The sequence below is a fragment of the Xyrauchen texanus genome, chromosome 20 (genome assembly GCF_025860055.1).
Source record: "Xyrauchen texanus isolate HMW12.3.18 chromosome 20, RBS_HiC_50CHRs, whole genome shotgun sequence".
Taxonomy (NCBI): Eukaryota; Metazoa; Chordata; class Actinopteri; order Cypriniformes; family Catostomidae; genus Xyrauchen; species Xyrauchen texanus.
Genome location: NC_068295.1, coordinates 30,814,297 through 30,834,420, shown reverse-complemented (window position 1 = coordinate 30,834,420; position 20,124 = coordinate 30,814,297). Strand labels below are relative to the sequence as shown.

General features: G+C 36.7%; 2 protein-coding genes across 3 annotated transcripts in view; both read right to left on the bottom strand.

Annotated features, from left to right (window-relative positions):
* Positions 1–9,194, bottom strand: part of LOC127660775 (polyunsaturated fatty acid 5-lipoxygenase-like) — a 30,432-nt gene extending 21,238 nt beyond the window's left edge. Inside the window, exons 1-8 of the mRNA XM_052151190.1 lie at positions 9,002–9,194; positions 7,856–8,054; positions 7,682–7,763; positions 4,727–4,849; positions 3,705–3,811; positions 3,125–3,297; positions 2,766–2,912; positions 1,687–1,890 (exon numbers count right to left, since the gene is read on the bottom strand). Coding sequence (XP_052007150.1) covers positions 1,687–1,890; positions 2,766–2,912; positions 3,125–3,297; positions 3,705–3,811; positions 4,727–4,849; positions 7,682–7,763; positions 7,856–8,054; positions 9,002–9,151 — 1,185 coding nt within the window. The 5' untranslated portion in view covers positions 9,152–9,194. The remainder of the gene's footprint in view (positions 1–1,686; positions 1,891–2,765; positions 2,913–3,124; positions 3,298–3,704; positions 3,812–4,726; positions 4,850–7,681; positions 7,764–7,855; positions 8,055–9,001) is intronic.
* A 1,139-nt stretch (positions 9,195–10,333) lies between these two features.
* slc25a16 (solute carrier family 25 member 16) lies at positions 10,334–19,881 on the bottom strand. Of its 2 annotated transcripts, XM_052151194.1 has the most exons (11): positions 18,789–19,881; positions 18,568–18,679; positions 17,798–17,939; positions 17,500–17,592; positions 17,232–17,365; positions 16,772–16,835; positions 16,559–16,680; positions 16,416–16,482; positions 16,155–16,317; positions 13,945–14,013; positions 10,334–11,996 (listed from the first exon to the last, which is right to left on the bottom strand). In XM_052151194.1, exons 3-11 carry the CDS (start codon positions 17,892–17,894, stop codon positions 11,840–11,842), a joined length of 966 nt encoding a protein of 321 aa, XP_052007154.1. In that variant the 5' UTR covers positions 17,895–17,939; positions 18,568–18,679; positions 18,789–19,881; the 3' UTR covers positions 10,334–11,839. The 2 variants fall into 2 exon arrangements, with proteins under 2 accessions (XP_052007154.1, XP_052007155.1); XM_052151195.1 differs by lacking the exon at positions 18,789–19,881 and having other exon boundaries at positions 18,568–18,773.
* Positions 19,882–20,124: the final 243 nt, after the last annotated feature.

The following is a 20,124-nucleotide window of genomic DNA, read 5'->3' as shown; positions in this document are numbered from 1 at the left end:
TATGAGAACAAAACAATTCTAATTTGTCAGCAATTTAAAAAGCATTATTTAGAATTGGTAGGATCAGGTATGTGCACTGTAAAGTCCAGATTCTAAGCTTATAAATGACACATATTTTAATTATATCAAGCATGTGGTTATGAAATGTATTACATAATTATAATTTTAATTATTATACCCCACTTACCGGGTATTAGCTCAATTCAATGAATCCTTCTATCAATAAAATACACTCACCTAAAGGATTATTAGGAACACCTGTTCAATTTCTCATTAATGCAATTATCTAATCAACCAATCACATGGCAGTTGCTTCAATGCATTTAGGGGTGTGGTCCTGGTCAAGACAATCTCCTGAACTCCAAACTGAATGTCAGAATGGGAAAGAAAGGTGATTTAAGTAATTTTGTGCGTGGCATGGTTGTTGGTGCCAGACGGGCCAGTCTGAGTATTTCACAATCTGCTCAGTTACTGGGATTTTCACGCACAACCATTTCTAGGGTTTACAAAGAATGGTGTGAAAAGGGAAAAACATCCAGTATGCGGCAGTCCTGTGGGCTGAAAATGCCTTGTTGATGCTAGAGGTCAGAGGAGAATGGGCCGACTGATTCAAGCTGATAGAAGAGCAACTTTGCCTGAAATAACCACTCGTTACAACCGAGGTATGCAGCAAAGCATTTGTGAAGCCACAACATGCACAACCTTGAGGCGGATGGGCTACAACAGCAGAAGACCCCACCGGGTACCACTCATCTCCACTACAAATAGGAAAAAGAGGCTACAATTTGCAAGAGCTCACCAAAATTGGACAGTTGAAGACTGGAAAAATGTTGCCTGGTCTGATGAGTCTCGATTTCTGTTGAGACATTCAGATGGTAGAGTCAGAATTTGGCGTAAACAGAATGAGAACATGGATCCATCATGCCTTGTTACCACTGTGCAGGCTGGTGGTGGTGGTGTAATGGTGTGGGGATGTTTTCTTGGCACACTTTAGGCCCCTTAGTGCCAATTGGGCATCATTTAAATGCCACGGCCTACCTGAGCATTGTTTCTGACCATGTCCATCCCTTTATGGCCACCATGTACCCATCCTCTGATGGCTACTTCCAGCAGGATAATGCACCATGTCACAAAGCTCGAATCATTTCAAATTGGTTTCTTGAACATGACAATGAGTTCACTGTACTAAAATGGCCCCCACAGTCACCAGATCTCAAACCAGTAGAGCATCTTTGGGATGTGGTGGAACGGGAGCTTCGTGCCCTGGATGTGCATCCCACAAATCTCCATCAACTGCAAGATGCTATCCTATCAATATGGGCCAACATTTCTAAAGAATGCTTTCAGCACCTTGTTGAATCAATGCCACGTAGAATTAAGGCAGTTCTGAAGGCGAAAGGGGGTCAAACACAGTATTAGTATGGTGTTCCTAATAATCCTTTAGGTGAGTGTATATATATTTTCTTTATAATTCTCCATAAGTACTTAAAAAGATTTTGGAAAAACGATCTAATGCAATATCTTGGTTTATTATATATGCAAAATGCAATATTTATTTTTCAATGTTAGAACAAAAAGTGTTAACACAAACAAATGCAACACAAGGGTTAAAAGGACTTATAGTGAAAATGATGGACAGTCATTAACATTATGGTATCAATTGTAAAGAGAGAACAGAGACATTACCTTATAAACAGGATGAACTGCAGGCAGTTGTCTGAACATGGCTATGCCAAAGACCTCAGTTATCAGATGTGTCTTAAGAAGATGTGTGACTGTCTGGTGCACGTGAAAGTCTGAAGATCTCACCCAAATCTTGGCTAGCAACCAGTCATACTGATCATCACTTGGGAGGAAGATGGGGTTCTCCTCCCCTGGTTTTTGACCAAGCTATGTCAACAAAAGAGAGGTCATTTTTTTACATTCATTATGCCTATGAACTTTGTTTAATCAACATCAGCTGATAAAAGATTAAATGTATATGAATGTATAGAGGAAAGTGTTTATCCTAGGTTGCCTTCGCTACACTGGACATAATTGTACCTGATCTAACCCTTAAAATTAGTTTTGTTGGTGTGACCTAATTGATTCAGGTTTATTTAGAGAAGTTAAATGATATTTTTGGCTCGAATATACCAATCATTTTAGATTTTATTACATGAAGTATGTGGTGTGACAAATAAATGTTTAGAAGTACAAATATCTCATGTAGTCTCAAAATTAATATGGACCCACTTTATTTTTGGTGTTTTAACTCCTATGTATTTACATTAAAGAATATTCTTTGATACAATATACTTATTGTGTATGTGTACATTTAATGTAGCTACACGTAATTGAATCTGAAAGTCAACGCTATTGACCCCACCTCTCAACCTAAACCCTAACCCTCCCATGTCCCAACCTCAATTACAGCAAATGTGAATCTTGTAGGAGTTTTGTAAAATAACACATGAACACATGAAGTAGAATGTACACATTAATTGCATTAGGAACATTGTATCAAACACTTACAATTGTTGTGATGTAAGTATAAAGACACCTAAAGTGGGACCAAATAATTTGCAATATGCTGTTTTAGATGGAGAATAGCATGCCACACCACAGTACATGTCTACTTCCTATGAGTACATCATGCTCTAACCACACTTTGTTTTTATGAAAATTATGTGCCATATCTTGAGAATTTAAGTTCACATAAGGAACTGTAGCATCACTATCAAAGTTTCCTGCACATGTGGCTGTTTTCTGTATAGAACAGATACCTGAATGGCGATTGGCATGATTTTGTTCTGAATGTTCTTGTACAGCAAACAGATGGGTGCAGCCAAGTACTGGAGTGTGCATGGGTCCGTAGCATTGGGCGTTACCTCATCTAATAACTCAAAGTCAGCAATGAAGATGTTTCCTGCCTGAAAAGCAAAGACATTTCATTTCATTTATACATTTGGCAGATGCTTTTATCCAATAAATCTTTCGGTGCATTCAAAGTATACATTTTATTAGTATGTGTGTTCCCTTGGAATCGCACCCACAACCTTGGCATTGCAAGTGCCATACTGTGCAACAAGAAGACCTGTGTTTTAAATGTGTATTAAAATTATAATAAACAAAATTTGGGTACCTTGAGCTCCTCCTCCAGGGTGAGACCTCTCTCCAGGCTGTAATCCACAAGTTCATGTGTGACTGGAAACTTGTCTGGTATCTCTGTACATTTCCTGATGATGACAGGATTGCAGCCATTCAAGAACTGGTAACCAAACATGAAGTCTTCTTTCCAATGCTGCATCACATACTCTGTCAAAAGGTCACAATAAAAGTGAAGAAATACATTAATATGGAGGCATGAAAACAGTTTCAACACAGAAAATAATTTTCCTTATCATTAGATGCCTAGTAATATGTAATGTAATAACTTTCATGTAAGTTACATGAAATAACTTTTATATTCTAAATTTGGCAGTGCTTGGAGATCAGTCTAAATACATCAGGTACATGTAGCAGAATAATATGAATAAACACTGTAATACTATACATTCCATATAGCTTGTTTGTTGTTAATATGCTTTGTACTCCTGTGCAACAAAGAAGAGTGTCGGGTTAGTTACGTTTTTGTGCAAATCTTCCTTTGCTCTTCACAGAAATGTTGATAAAGATCAACAGTCTAAAATATGATTAATGCAAATTGGAAAATAGGCACAAACCTGATATTGTGTTCTTAATTCTCATAAATATTCGCTCAAAATCTGCAAAGTCACCCCAAGAGGACTGGAACATGTGCATAAACTGGTTTACGTACAGGTTTTCTATCCTGTGGAATAGAACAAAGCCAAATATATAGAAATATTACATAACATTACATATATATATATATATATATATATATATATATATATATATATATATATATATATATATATATATATATATATATATATATATATAAAAACAACATATAAAAATATATATAAAGATACTTTAATAATTTGGCATATATATATGCATGTATGTGTGTGTGTGTGTGTGTGTGTGTGTGTGTGTGTGTGTGTGTGTTTTGTTTTTTAAATAAAAGTAAATAGAAATCAATGACAGTTTTGGTGACTAGACAGTTAGCTTAACTATTTTTTATGACTAGCAAAAGTCCTTACGTATAGTGGAGCTTTAAAGGGTGTCGTGGACTCAAACACACCCCTAGCCAATTGTATATGGACAAGGCTTTGAAATACATACTGAGATTAAGCAAAATGGCATTATCTAGTTTGGCTTTATTCAACTTCTAGAGCAACTAAGTTTTCAGGCTTTCTCACTTGCAAACACATAAGCACTGCCCCTTGGCCTAACACGTTTTTTTTTTTTTTTTTTTTTTGACAACATGGTTAAAACTGTGTCTGTAGTACGTGATATAAACATACTCCCTTGTAAGAAAGACTTCTTGCTCAAAACCACACTGCTCAAAATTAGTTATGCCAACAACACAATCTACAGTCTAACTTCAATATTAACTGACAGAGTTAGTCAAGTTCTGTGCAAATTTCTAATACCACAATAACAATGTGTATTTGTATTCAGACAGACAGGTACATGCAAACACATACAGAGCTATAAGAGATACATGCAAATGTGCATAAACACAAACAGGCTGTCCCTTTCTGGAAAAACAAATTGACTGCTGTATCATAAAGATAAAAGTAGGATATTCAACAGTGAGACTGAAGATTTTACTTACGCTTTGCTGTAGTTGAGCACAAAATCCACTCCTTTCTCGCTGTCAAACTGAATGTCCCGTGGCAGCTCACAATGGGCTTTGGCATCTATACTCATCGGGAAGCCAGGGTGCCATTCCTTCCATCTTCAACATTAAGCACAATACCATGTTTAAAATTCAGTCTCAATTACATCCAAACCAAATATTTACAATCTTTTAATATTTTATAATTATACAATTTATAATCAACATTATAGCATAAATAACAGGGCTCCACTTAAAAAAAAAGCAACAACTGAATTTCCTAAAAAAACAAGCACATGCGGTCAGACACAACGCAATGGTATCATTGGCAAAGTTTCAAGTTCAGTGCCATGAAATGGAGATTTACCAAAACTTCATCACCAGTGTACTGTTGAGATAAGCCTTAAAAAGTGAGATAGGCCTTTAGTGCTCATCTGTTAACTTTGAGGCCATGTACAATATATGCTACTAAAGGTTGACAAAATCAACAAAAAGGCCAAGGGGAATCTTGAGGAGAGGATTGTGTTTTATCTGTTTCGACTGCCCTGTGCTCCCGTTGTCTTGGGGTACCAGTAGCTGGTAAAGCACAATCCCACACATAAATAGGGCTTGTTATGCTCCATCTTTCCTATGAATGTGGCAAGACTTCTAACCATCCTCCTTCCAGACTCCTTCAACCTCTGTCTGTTTCTTCGAGACCCTGGTTACACATCGCCCATAACTTTGTCAAGGAGTTACTTCTGTCCTGTGGCAATACGGTCATTATGACAGTGGTGGACAGGTTTTTAAAGGCAGACCATTTTATCCTGCCCCAGGACTCCCTTCAGCTTGAGGGACAGCGACTGCTATCGTGGACAAGGTCTTTCAGGTTCACGGTATTCCGTTGAATGTGGTCTCTGACAGGAGCCCTCAGTTTGTGTCCAACTTCTGGAGGGAGTTTTGTAGGCAGCTGGGGACAATGGTTAGCTTGTCCTCTGGATTTCACCCCCAGAATAATGGCCAAATGGAGTGAGCCAACCAAAGTCTAAAGGGGATGCTTAGATGTGTGGCCACACAAAACCCCTCTTCCTGGTGCAAGCAACTTTCGTTGACAACTCCCAACTGCCATCAAATATAGGTCTCTCCCATTTCAAGTTCAGCACCGGGATATCAACCCATTGCACATGGAGACAGGCTAGCAGGGCTCTCCTCAGGGGGAGAGGGTATTTTAAAGCATCGTCTGGCACCCAAATATATGGTGGGCCAGAAAGTTTAGCTTTCATCCAGGAATGTTACCCTCAAAGCCTCTTCTTGAAAGTTTGTGCCAAGATTTATTGGTCCCTTCCCTATCGTGAGGGCTCTCGGTCCATTGTCCTTCTGCCTAAAGCTAGCCCCCAACCGAGTGCTCATCCACCCTGCATATCACGTCTCTAAAATCAAGCCATCATCAAGTTTCCAACACACTCCTCCACCTCTGCCAGGCCTGATTATGGGGCTCCTGCCTACACTGTCAGCAGGCTTCTGGACATGAGACAGCGGAGACAAGGGTACTAATATTTAGTGGATTGGGAGGGGTCCGGTCCAAAGGGAGAGCTGTTGGGACACGGTCCGAGACATTTCCGGGGACTGTGGCATCATCGTACCAAGTCTGTCTTGTGTTTCGTTGTCTGTCTTTGTGTGACCGCATGGTTTTGGTTGTATTCCATCTGTGCACTCTGTCTTGTTTCATGTCGGAAGCACAATGTCTGGTTCGGTTTCGGTTTGTGCAGGATCCGGACACTCGTGCTTCAAGTCTTTCTGTTACTGACGTGGGTGCATCACGCTTATGTCATCTTGGCAGTATGCATTAGTGTCAATAATTTGACTGTCTTTTGCGAATGCGACTCGCATAGCGCACGCATTGCGTTGTGCACCCGAGATGCGAGCCGTGTTGTGCACCCGAGATGCGAGCCGTCTTCGTGTTGGGCTGAAGTTTGTCACTTCAGTCTAAGGTATGTGTGTGTCTCTGTCTTACGTCATACTCCACCTCCTTGTTTGCTTATTATTAGTTCTTTTACCTCACCTGTCCCGTTAAGCCATTTACATTTACATTTATGCATTTGGCAGACGCTTTTATCCAAAGCGACTTACAGTGCACTTATTACAGGGACAATCCCCCTGGAGCAACCTGGAGTTAAGTGCCTTGCTCAAGGGGCACAATGGTGGTGGCCGTGGGGTTCGAACCAGCGACCTTCTGATTAACAGCCCTGTGATTTAGCCACTACGCCACCACCACCACCATTTGATTTCTCTCCCTATTTTAGTCTCCTCGTGATTGCTGTCCAGTGATAGTTCATCTTGCTTCCAGTCTTGTGATCTAGTCGGTCCTGCAGGGGCATAGATTCCGGAGGGGGCATAGATTTTTTTTTGGGGGGGGGCACAAAATCAAAACAAGCACAAAATCCTCTCTTATTCCTGACACATCGCTTTTAGTGCCACACAGTGAATATTTAAACTCAGAAATGCCATATGTGTAAAGAACCACATAATGTTACTTTGCAACACCACAGTCACCTAAAGTTCATGAGATCAGGGTGTAAAATTTACTTTTTGTCTCTTCCACTGTTGTAGCTGACAAAAAAAATGGTGTCTAATCAAATACTCTCTAGAATCAAAATGTCACCTGCCACAAGCTAGCTGCCCCAACTTCGTGTTTCAAAAGGAAATACATCAACACAGGAAAGACAACTACTCTCTTTAAGAGCTTTCATGGGGTCTTTAGTTATATTCAGATCTCTGTACCCATAATCATTGTCCTCTTATTTGTTTTGCATTACAAACATGTGTTAAATGGGACTTAATCAATCATCAAATTATGACTGTATGTAAGGAGGATAGTCCACTACGTATTGCTACTGAATGATAAAATCCTAGACCACATTTGCTTTTTTGGGGAGACCAATTTTAAACCTCTTCCTTAAAGTTGCATCAAACCTGTATGTCTTTTGTCTCTGTTCTAGCTCTTTGCGCCTGTGCTGTTTTGCCATCCCAGTCTTGTCATGCTGCGGCAATCGAGCTAAAAAATACCAAGCAATGATACATTATTATTTTGTGGTCAAAATGGAGACTTTCCTGTAGTTTGAATGCACACAGCTGATCAGAACCTACCACGGCCATCCCTGAGGATCACCTCCTTGTCATCAACCAGCCAGCGAAAGCAAGGGAACTCGATGTGATCTCCATAGGGTGTCTTCACTGTGATGTATTTGCAGTACCAATCATCGTGTATCCAGTATTTCTTCTTTTCAATTTTTATTAGCTGAATTTCACCCAGGTCCTCACCCACATTGATGTCATATGAGTCCACCTTGAATATACCTTATGTTAGAGGTTATATCAGGGCAACGCCTCAAAAAGTACATGCATTTAGATTTAGCAAATAGTTGTCTTCCGTGGTGTGTGATCATTGATCTTTCTCTTTTTCTTTATTGAAACTAATTGGACAAACATTCTTGGGAAGTTAATGCATAACATGATCATTTACCTCTTTTTTTTTTATATAAATATAAAGATTTTATGTTTTAGGTCAAATGTATTAGATTATATTGACATTGTACATGAATAAGGGAAGTGCACAGCTAAAACAGCTCACCATTTCTCTAAAGTATTTTGCCTTTCCAAATATTTTTGCCTTCACTAGTTCATTTTAAATAGTCCTGCTTGTGAAAAATATTTTTTAAAAGAAAAAAAAAATGCATGTAGTCTTCCAAAAAATGTATTAATAAAAACTGCATGCATTCTAATTAGAAAACAATGATCAAAATGCTGTTCATCAGTTTATCAGGTCTCAGTGCAGGATGTTTCAACTTCCCCTAAGTATTTTGTGTAGACTACTCCCAAGATAAGACCATTTAAAGTCTAAGATATTGAAGGTTCTGAGTCCTTTGATACTGGTTTGATGTAAATGATAAAAGAGGTTTATTATAAGTATAGCACATTTCATAGCAACTTACTATGTATGTATAGTGCCTCTGAAATGCAACAATAAGAATCTGCAATGGCTGTTTTGATATGATGGTATTTTGTTGTACTTTTATTAACTCAGAACACACTTTGCATGCTTTTGTGCATACAATCTTTCATTTGATAAAATGGCCATAAAAGAAAGCACACCAGAGCATTAAACAAAGGGATAAAATACAAAGGGAAATATTTTTATTTTCACTAACATTGTTCAAAAGACTAAGGTGCTTATATATATTCATATATAACCCATTGCATAGACTTGCATTCCTAAGTTGATCTAGATCTTACCGCTCCTCTTTCGAAGTCATTATAGAGGGGTTTATCCAAAAGGGTTCTCTCACTGCATCCTTCAGATCCCACCAGGGTTAAGTAAATGTAGTCATCTGTTCCAGCAAACCACTGAGTACCTGTGGAAACAGTCACCGTGTAGCTGGGCATATTAGTGCTGCTGGAGAACAGCTTAGTGAGCAAACTCTCTAATGGACATTTCAAGAGTCTCATAGACTGCATTTCCTTCCCTCAACCACCCCCCTCCCTCCCCATAACTGACTTACTGTCATGTGAAAATACAAGCCACAAACTTCACACATACATGGGGGATATGATGTTGATTGTTGTCAAGATACAGTACTAAAAGCAAAACTTTAAAGTTTATGTGAGCTTACAAAAGTAGGTATTATTAATATTATATAAATATAAATTATGAAGTTTTTAAGAAGCCTTGTCTGGCATATATGATGCTACAGTTCTGGATTATTGTGGAGGATTTAAAATAAGTGTTGTATTTAGAGAACGCAACTACTGACACTTAATAAAAATGGTTGGTGTTATTAGCAGTTTTTAAGGCTTCGTGGAATCAGCTCTGTGGTGTACCATCACACATTTTGCTGATAAAGACAGTTACATTTGTATGAAATACTGAAAACATTTTTTTTATTTAAGTTTATATTCAACAAAAATATTTTTCAGCCTTAAAGGATTAGTTCACCTTCAAAAACCCCGGCTCTGTCTTTAGTTAGGCAGAATGATATCTACAGTCACCATGCACTTTTATTGCATCTTATTTTCTTCATACAGTCATACAGTGACTGTGAACGGTGTCGGAGGTTAAAATTTTGCCTATCTAAAGACAGAACCAGGGTTTTGGAGGGTGAGCATGTTAAGATAAAATTTTCCTTATAAGGTTGAACTTTCGCTTGACTTAATGGGATCTACTTTATGTTGAATTTTTTGTATTCAATATGTACATATTTTACGTGTGATATTATCTCACAGTAAAGGGCTTTAATGACCCCATGATCATTATATTTTCACAATTTAAAAACGATACTGCCCAATGAATAATGATCACATCTCTGCTTTCTTACAACTTAGTAACATTGATGACTATGACATACGCTATAACCAGAGTTTTGTTTATAACATATTTTCCAGTCAAATAAGGCATGCTTTTGAACAGCAGTACCTTACAAACTCAAAAGGAAGTAAATGCAAATTGTTGGGTGGGAGGTACGATATTGAATGCATTTCCAGACAAGAATGATTAAGGGATGTTTGGGAAATCCCACTGGATGTCGAATGGAATAGGATTTTAAAATACTAATGGCCAAGGAATTGGTTTCACATTTCATTTATGGTCATGTAAACATACATACAAATTAACCACATCACAATCACATGTACAAAACAGGCATACATTCGTTGTTCATTAGTTCAATGCTTATTAACCATTTAATCTGAATCAAACATTGTCAGAATGCAAATAAATAATAGTGATAAAATGCCTTTCAAAATAAAAAACTCAGAGCAGCATCATAAACTTCCTCCTCAGAAAAAAGTTAAGACAAAGACATTTTAGTGACTTAGCTCTGGAATTTTATGCAAATAAACCTAAAATGTGATAAATCATGACTGTCAATAATCATGAACTTAGAGATTATATTTGATCACGTATAAAACAATATCCTCCGGTCTCTGTTGACTGTACTCTGTAATTTACTGTAATTTTCACTGGCTAATCTCTAATATACTGTATGTTCCTTTTCATCCATTGGAAACATATGCAGCAACTTTCATCATGTACCGAAAAGTTCATGGCCAGATGACTATTTCATCACAAACACATGGCAACAAAAAACTGAGAACAGATGGGAAAAGAGTGCAACAGATTGAAGAGTGCTTATTTCCTTACAAAAATAAGGCATCAACAATTGCCAGAAAATTGCAAAATGACCTCTGAGCTGGTAAAAGTGTAATAGTATAAGTCATGCAATAGTTAATTTGATATTCTACTCCACTAAAAGATTCTAAACTGAGGAAAGACTGAATTATTTAACAACATCAGCCATTCATAATTTACCTACACAAATCGCCTGTGATCTGCTCCTCACCACACACATTTTCACTTGTTTTGACGTTGCTTTCATCCAAAAATAGAGATTGTGATTATCATAGATTAATCTGTACAGTAAAGCATTGATCAGACATTAGCCTTGAGCCACAGTAACTTTGGCATGCAAATATTACTTAATACTGCATAGGCTTCAAATACACTCTCTATGATTTGATGAAATATATGCTACATATAAATCACTAAATGAATATTAGCCTGTAAGACTTGAGGTGAAGTGACACAGATTTGATGAAATATATGCTATATATAAACCAAGTTTAGCAAAGAAATATTACGTTCTCTTTTTTTTTTGGTCACAAACTAAAAAAATATTTTCATCAGTTGTACTGTAGCTAAAAGCATTCTGATACATTATTGAAACACAGCCATAAAACCTTTAGTGCCTCATTTGCTTTGCTTACATTACTGATATAAGTTAGAGACAGGTGGATAGGTTAAGGCATATTGTCAATTGTAATTTTTTCTTCTGTTATTAGCTATATGGTTTAACTGATGCAGAAGTTGCTTAGGTTTACTTTGGTTTCCATGCCATGACCAGTGATGCTTTCACCCTCTGCATCCATAGTGACTGTTGACGGGGAGTGCAAAGCCACAGAACTGCCATCAGTGTATGGGTGTTTCTGAGAACCCATGACTGGAATGGAAGCCACTGGTGCCATGATGTTGGCAGGGGTCATATCAACTTGTTCCTTTAAGGCCCAGTCTCTATTGTTCTAGTTTAGGTGAAGAATTTGCTTCATGAATTCATATGTGGTGAAGGCAACTGCTTGTGAAGGTATGCAGCGGATGTAGTTAAGGGACAGGCCACGATACAGTCCATTCTTGATGCCGTACTTGGTGTACACATGCTTGAGAGTTTTTTTGAGACTCCTGATCAACCAAAATAAAAGACATGTTAGCGATAAGATAAGATCATGAGAATAACACTTCGTGGAGAAGAGGATATAAATGCTAGATAGTGTGTAGATTGTGGCTGGACTGTTTAACACATCAGCAATATTGCTGTTTTAAGTTACTTAGCAACTTTTTGTAGCTATCTTAGGGTTGCAACAGTATAAGATTTTCACAGTATGATAAAAGTCTCATATTACAAAGAAATATTACACAATTATTATTATCAGTTACAATGAACCTTAATGGAGTGAAAACAGAAGGGTTTTTTTTTTTGGTTGAACAAACACTTTATTATAATTGAAACTTGAAACCATTTTTTTCAAATTGAAGTATGTGTAAAAAAAGTCTCCCTTTTGAAAATAAAATAAATAGAAAAAATAAGAAAGCTAACCTAATTATAAACATGATAAAAAAATAGAATGTAACTAAAACATATAACTAAAGCATGTTAGTTTACATGTTATCATAGCATGTTAAATGAAATAAAACATCAGCTGTGTGAGCTTTTGAAGTAATGTCCGATGATTATTAACAGTTAATATATACTGTAGACTGCTCCTGTCTGTACTTTTATCTCAGTGTTTCTCAACTGGTTTTGCTTCAGGACAGATTTTACATTGGACATCAAGTGTCGACCTGCCATAGATTAAACAAAACCTGTATTTAATGTATCCTGGGTTGCATTTCCTTTTATGCTGCATAGTTTTGTTCATGGTTTTCATGTACAAGGACATGCATCAAGTGACATTATTTTTGAGCCCATTATTATCCTGTTTGTTACCTAATATTACATATTTACACACATATTACACAGAAGGAAAGGCTCCTGTTTAACATGGTTAGGTCAGTGTGCTAGTCTTAAATAATAGTAATAATAAATTAATGTATTTATGAAAAATAAATACTAGCTGAAACACATCTTGAAACTTTAACTACAACTGCCACTGTTGTTATAAAATGAGGTCTAACAGGTCTAACAGATTCTAACTTAAAATTATTTCATATGAAACTATAACATTTTGTCAAAATATAACGGTTACTTTTACTCATGTAAAATCCTGAAACAAATTTGTAAAGGTGATGTATAATGAATAAACATATTAGTGCATAGCTCAGTGTTGCTCTTTTCCTCAGTGCTGTTTGGCATGTCAGGGCTTCCTACTGTTTGATGGGTTTGACTTGACTTCCTTCGTAACGCTTAAAATTAGAAAAGACTCACTAGAATTGAAATTGGTTTTGAGGTCTGTGCTCCGCAATATCGAGGGAAGCCCGGGTGTTGCACGCACGCCAGAGAGAAGGGTAGATCATTAGTGTGAGCTGGTTCCGTTACACTTGTGCGAAAGTGCCGATTGCGAGATTATCATTAAATCTGCCTCGACTGTCCTAAATAGGGTATCACTTGGACGGCCGCCGAAATATCTTCAATAGGAGAACGATGGCATTGTTCTTTCCCTACTGTCCGTGACACAGTCCGAATAAACTTGCGACCCACCAGTTGAGAAACACTTCTTTAACTCACACACACACACACACACACACACACACACTCACTCACTCACTCACTCACTCACTCACTCACTCACTCACTCACTCACTCACTCACTCACTCACTCACTCACTCACTCACTCACTCACTCACTCATGTCAGACCCCCTCAGTTCTCTCTGACATTTTCTCCGGTGCATGTGCGTGTGGTGCAAGTTGACGAGTCTGACAGGCAGTTGAGGAGGAAAGGAGATGCGCACACGCAGGTGAGATTCTCTGTCAGGTAGCATTTTTTTCTCAATACCGTAGATAAGAAAATGTACATGGTATGATAACCGCCAATTTTCATAGCATGAAAACAGTATACCACTGCAACCCTAAGCTAGCTGTTGTTTTTCTTTAAGACCTGAGGACTTGAAATCATTCAAATTATACTCACAAGCATTTGTCATAATCAGGAAGTGAAGTTCCTAACTGCATTCTCCTCCGGGCAACATCTAGTGGATATCTATGAATAAAAATATGACAGACCTCACACAAGAGCTAGAATTCACATGTGTGGCACTAGACAGGTTTACTTTGATTTGAAACAATATCAAGACTAGTGACAGTCTGGAATACTGATCAGGGCGATTAACCAGCCGATAATTGGCCATTCTGCAATTATCTGCATCATACGATAACACTGCCCGCTTGACCGATTAACAAATTTAGTAGTTCCCACATATGACAGCTCCAGATTTACAACAGTTAGTTCCAGTCCTCGAATCTGATTTGACTAGAGGCATTCCAAGAGTGCTGATAAAGGAGTCATAACAGCACCAGGACACTTTACTGTTTGTATCATTCCGCTTGTATCAGAGAAATGGGAGAGATTTTGATCAATTTAATTATTCGTGTTGGGTCAACATAAATATTTTTAGTTTGGTTAACTAAAACTAGGCAAGGGATTTCTAATTATCAGCATGCTTTGCATGCCAATTGACAGGAAGAGAAAAAGTTCAAATTAAGTGTTATATAATGTGTCTTTCTGCAAGATGAATGTAAAGGGGGAGATTTGTTAGTGTTTAATGTTTTATGTTATTTAGAAGAGTTTCTGATACGTTGAAGATTTTGGGGGTTGCCATTATGGTGAATAATAGAGCTTGAGCTTAAGTTGAGGACAAATAAAAATTAAGAATGTCACTTTATGTAGAGTAGTGCTATGCTAATTAAAGTATAGTGTTTTCAATTAGCATGCATTAAGCATGCGAGCATTCACTGTAATAGCTAGTTAATTTAACATGTGTAATTTAGTTGGGTTAACTTAAATAAACTTGGTTCCCTCTACTTGAAGTATTTAAATTGAGAAAACATGGTAATAAGTTCAGCCAAAGAGTTTTTAAAGTTAAGTGTTATCCAAATGTATGAGTTCTCTTACTCAATATTTTAAGTTAAGAGCAATAATAATGCGTGTGTAGTATGAAATCAAAAACTAAAAGTACTTTTAATTTAAACTTGGAGTTTATTAACTAAATTGATGTAACTGATTACCTAATTGTTTTGGTGTTCTGCTTACTTATTAGGGTTTACAGTGCATGCTATCTTTATTGGGAAGATACACACAAATGCCCCCTCTAGTAGTAATTATGACTGGGAAACGCAGAGATAATTTTGATACCAGAGTTTGCAAGTTGGAAGGTGACAAACTTTCAAAATGGCAGAGGAGAATAGGCTTTCTATGTTGGTGTCAAAATAAGAGTTCCCCAAGAAACATTAAAGAATGAGCCTAGCGTCCTCCATGTTTTTTTACTTCAACAACAAAACACTTAAACGTGACATACTCTTTAATGCCGCTTTAGAAGTGGGAAATTCTGAACGGCAGCATCACTCCACGATCGCTCTGAGTGAATTACTACCACACCACAGCTGAAGAATAAGAGTTAAACTAACTTAGCAATGACACACACTCAGTCACTCTCTCTCACTCACAGACACAAGTCCTTGTTTCACCAATAACTCCAATAAGCCATCGTTACTAGTTCTAAAGTGACACTTTCGAATAAGGCTTATATTATCAATTAATTATCAATTACTTGATAATATTTAGAATTATCAATGGCAAATTCACAAGAAAGTAGAACCACACACAAGAGTTTTTGTGGTGCTTCTTGGTTTTTCCTTATTTACTTATCTGTTTAACTGTTGTATAACAGCAATATCACACTCGCAATCATGCTGTTTTATCCATATATATGCACTGATGTGATTACCTGCAGCGTTCAGCATGGCCAAATCACAGCCATGCTGACATAAGGCCAGAACAGCACTCTTGCTTGTGTGATATTGCTTTATTATATTATTATTGAATTTTGAGTAAATAGTGTAAAATAAAATAAAAATATACAATTCTGTTTCTCATTTGCCATTACATGTATATTGGCATTACATCGGCTATCTGCAACCCAGCTCTTTAGATTTCAGCCTCGTTATTGGTATCAGTTGAAAAATCCATGAAAGAAAGGTTTGACTATTTTAGCAATTCTGTTTGATGCCAAAAATACAAAAAATTCACCTTAAAAACTAAATCTGGAAAAGTTTGTAAAAAAGAAAACTATAAACAAGACATAATCAACAAACCAGATATTTAAAAAACAAAAACAAACATACGATATAGTTTGAGCAATCGCTCCTGCAACTCCACCACACAACAGATTGACGTGAGTCTTCAGCACTAAAACATCAGCGTTGTCAAGAGACGGCTTGCCTAGTAGTTCTGGAAAGTGAGTGAGTCCCAGAGTTTTCAATGTACCAAATGTGAAAAAAGAAAATCCTGGCAGATAAAGAAAACAGAGACAGAAGTTAGTTTTCCAAAAATTGTTTTCCAGTTGTGCATACTGTATATTTCTTGAGAAATGAACAGAAAATCACCTGCATATGGAGCCATGCCAATTATCGTGGGGGTCAGACCATGGTAGAACCCAGAGATTCCTCCTTCCTTTAAAGATAAAGCACTGTAATGCAAAATTAAGCACTAAACAATTTTAAATTTAACATATTTCCACCCTTCATACCTTAAGGTAAATAGTCTGGAAGGCATTTCGTATGCCAGTATATCGATGCTCTCCTGTCACTTGAAATGCCAAGCGAGCTCGGATTACATCGAGTGGATAAGTGAAAATAACTGCAGTCATTCCTACAGCAGGAATAAACAGCAGACAAAGACATAAGATGCATCATGAAGTAATATTGAGCTAGTGCAAGAGTTGTTGAAAGGAATTACAAACCTGCCATTGATCCTGCCATAAGGCGGTGAATGTGACCAGATATTCCAAGTTGTGTGCTAAGGAACTGAAAGTAAAGAAACATCTTACTGCAAGCATTACATAATCTAATCAGACAGTGCAGTTGGCATTAGTACAAAGCTTTGCACTATTAGCCTCAGTGTAGGGGAAGCTACTCTGAAACTGTAGTATGGCCTAGCTAAAAGCTTTTCAGTGTTTAAAATGAAATTAACTATTGTCAAGCAACTAACAAATGCAACTGACTAGACTTCAGCTTTTTAATGGGTCGGTATAATTTCAAATATATAACCATGAGATTATATCATTTATTTTTGCAATCAGCTGAGCTATTTTCATGATACTGAAATATAGTTAGTAAGTTAGTAGCGGATCTACTTTTAATGAACCACTAACCAGTATGGGTTAGAATTAGTAGATGATGATGACTATGAGAAAAACAAACCTTTTTATAGCTATCAAAAGCCATAAACTGAATGGCTCCATATGGAAAAATCCTGATCATCATAGCCCCATTTCCTTTGTATAGTCCAAGGAAACCCTCCTTTTTTGGCACAGCCTTAAGTGTGGCAAACACTCCTACAAATATCAGAAGAGAGGATATAACATCCCATATTTAGAATTTTGTTGATTGAAAATATGATATCTCCACATCTGTATTCTAATGCATAGTTTTACATACTTTTATTTCCATTGAAATACATTTGACTTACCAAGGTGATTGTAATGAGGATTTTGAGCTTGTAGTAAAATTTTCACTCTATCCAGAGGCGCTATGGTGACTTTGGCACAGCAACCTGCAACACCTTTGTGATCAAAAAAGTGTCAGTGGTTTATAGCTCAATGCTCCTAGAGCCCCATAACATGACAAGAAAATAACAAACATCATAAATTCCTATTATGCAGTTTTATAAATAATAAAAATAAAAAAACATGAACTGAATGTATGCTTTTAAGTACTCATTATCAAAAATCATCAACAACATTTAAAGGTATAAAGTGAAACTTCACCTCCTGCTACGAAAGAGCGGAAAAAGTAGTAGTAGTCCTTCTGAACAGGGGTTGGGATCTGAGTCTGAACTCTTGAGGACATGGCCTCCGCTGTCATGATGTCTGTTTTAACGCTCCAATATATTCATGTCTGTAGCATACTCTGGAATATGGTAAACAAACATTTGCATGGCTATTCCTATGCCTCAATATATCAGTGTCACAGGTTGGACTATGCACTCAGGAAAGTCATACAAGTCAGAAACTATTGGACAGGGTTGTAGATATAAAACTTTATGAGTCTGGCTCAGGGAAATGCTAAAAGACAGACACTTCTAAACCAGGCAGGCAGTTCTAGCTTTTAATATATATATATATATATATATATATATATATATATATATATATATATATATATATATATATATATATGTAATAGCTATTGTATTAATACTTCTGTACAGACAATACATTATAAAATTAATATAAACACAATATATGCCAGGTTCTAAATGCCCTTACAAAAAGTAATGTTGCAGGACTATACTGTGATTCATGAACCAAGGTATTTACTGGTGTGCTGATTTCCGCACAATGCGCAACCATGATGTTCACAAGAATAGCATTTATAACGTACAGAGTGTCAATATACACAATAAAACGATATTTGCTAGTTGTTACATTGGTAACTGTCGCTGTCCTGTGAATAAGCCAGCCATTCAATGTTTACTCAATTTAAACTTTTCTTTTCGCACAGTACACATATTTCAACGTTTTGCAGTGGCACTGACCTGAATGCTTGCAAATAAATCCAAACAGAAACGAAGGTCAGCGGGTTGCACAACTGTCTATCGACCGCTACTGAAGCTGTCAGCTCTTCCTGTTCTAAACACTGCGCATGGACTGTGTGAATGAAATAAACATATGGCAATAAAAACCACGTTCTGCATTAAAACGACACTTCTTTAATTCTTTAAAACGTAGACGTTGTTTTTGCTTAAAAATGACTCACGTCAAATTAAGGCACAGCAATATTACATATATTTTTCACGTGTTTATCAGCAGTTTCGCCAATGTGAGGTGTCCTTCGCTGATTCATTTCCTGTCGCAGAATTAATACGTAATACGAACCGCACCGTACTCTTTTTATAATATAAAAATATAAAATTTTCCAAAAATAAGAATGTCATTAACCAGAAAATCATCTTTGTAACTGTTCATAACAAGTCCAAAGACAATGTCCTTCTGAGAGAAATCTGAAAGAAGAGGAACCTTTGGGAAGAGCCACTCATGAATGTCAAGCCATAAAGCCTCTACATACATACAATGAAAAAATAAATGATCAGTGGTTTCTACTTCATCACAAAATACACAATTTCTAGTTTCAATTCCAAATCTTTGTCGTACTAATTCACTGGAAGTATAAACATCATTTAAAATTTTAAAATGGATTTCCTTGGCTTTGGGGGTTAATGGGAATTTTAAATAATTAGTTCGTAATCTACAAATTTCTGATAGATTTGTTTGAGAATGTAGTTGCTTTGAAATCGTAACCTCCAATTAAAAGTGATGGGAGACACAGGGTGGTGGGATTAGAGGTTGAAAGGAATCCTTTGATTAAACATATAATAGAGTTGGAGATGGCTTTGATTATAGAATCAAATGTGTTCCGATTACAGATAATATCATATTTAAGACAAAAGTTCTCATATGAAATAAAACATCCTCTGCTATTGACTAAATGAAGCACCGACCAGATACCTTTCTCCATCCAGTCCTTATTATAAAGTGATTTATTTCTTATTGTGATATATCTATTATTCCATATTGGGGTCTTATGTGGCGTAAAATTATGATTGTATAAAAGTTACCAGTACAACAAGACTTGCTGGTGAAACTGGGATAGTTTGACAGGGAGACGTTGGGGAGTGAAATCACATCTAAGTAAAAATTCTATCCCTCCCAATTTTTTTAAAATTTCTCTGGGAATATGAAACCAAAGGTTGTTGTTATTTAAAAAAGCTTTTAACCAGTTAATTTTCAGAGTACCATTTATGGAATCAAAGTCAATGGCTTGTAGACCTCCCTCCTTGAAATCTTTAGTCAACTTTGCTCTTTTAATGTAATGGACATTCTTTCTCCAGATATAATCAAAATTAATCTGATTAATTTTTTTAATCACTTTGTTTGGAATTGCCAACGAGTATGCAGGATAAATGCACCTAGATAAACTATCCATTTTAGTTAAAAATATTCTTCCCAATAGACTAATATCTCTTAATAACCACAAATTAAGTTTAGATTGGCATATCTCAACAATTTTCCACAGATTCATATTTTCTTGTTCA

What these genes read in the sequence shown, in the direction of transcription:
- slc25a16 (XM_052151194.1), bottom strand. Translation starts at nt 17,894, where the DNA reads ATGACAGCGGAGGCCATGTCCTCAAGAGTTCAGACTCAGATCCCAACC. An exon ending in TCCTCATTACAATCACCTTG is followed by an intron (nt 17,366 to 17,499) that starts GTAAGTCAAATG and finishes TGATATTTGTAG; the next exon opens with GAGTGTTTGCCACACTTAAG. An exon ending in GCGATTGCTCAAACTATATC is followed by an intron (nt 14,014 to 16,154) that starts GTATGTTTGTTT and finishes TTTTATTCATAG; the next exon opens with ATATCCACTAGATGTTGCCC.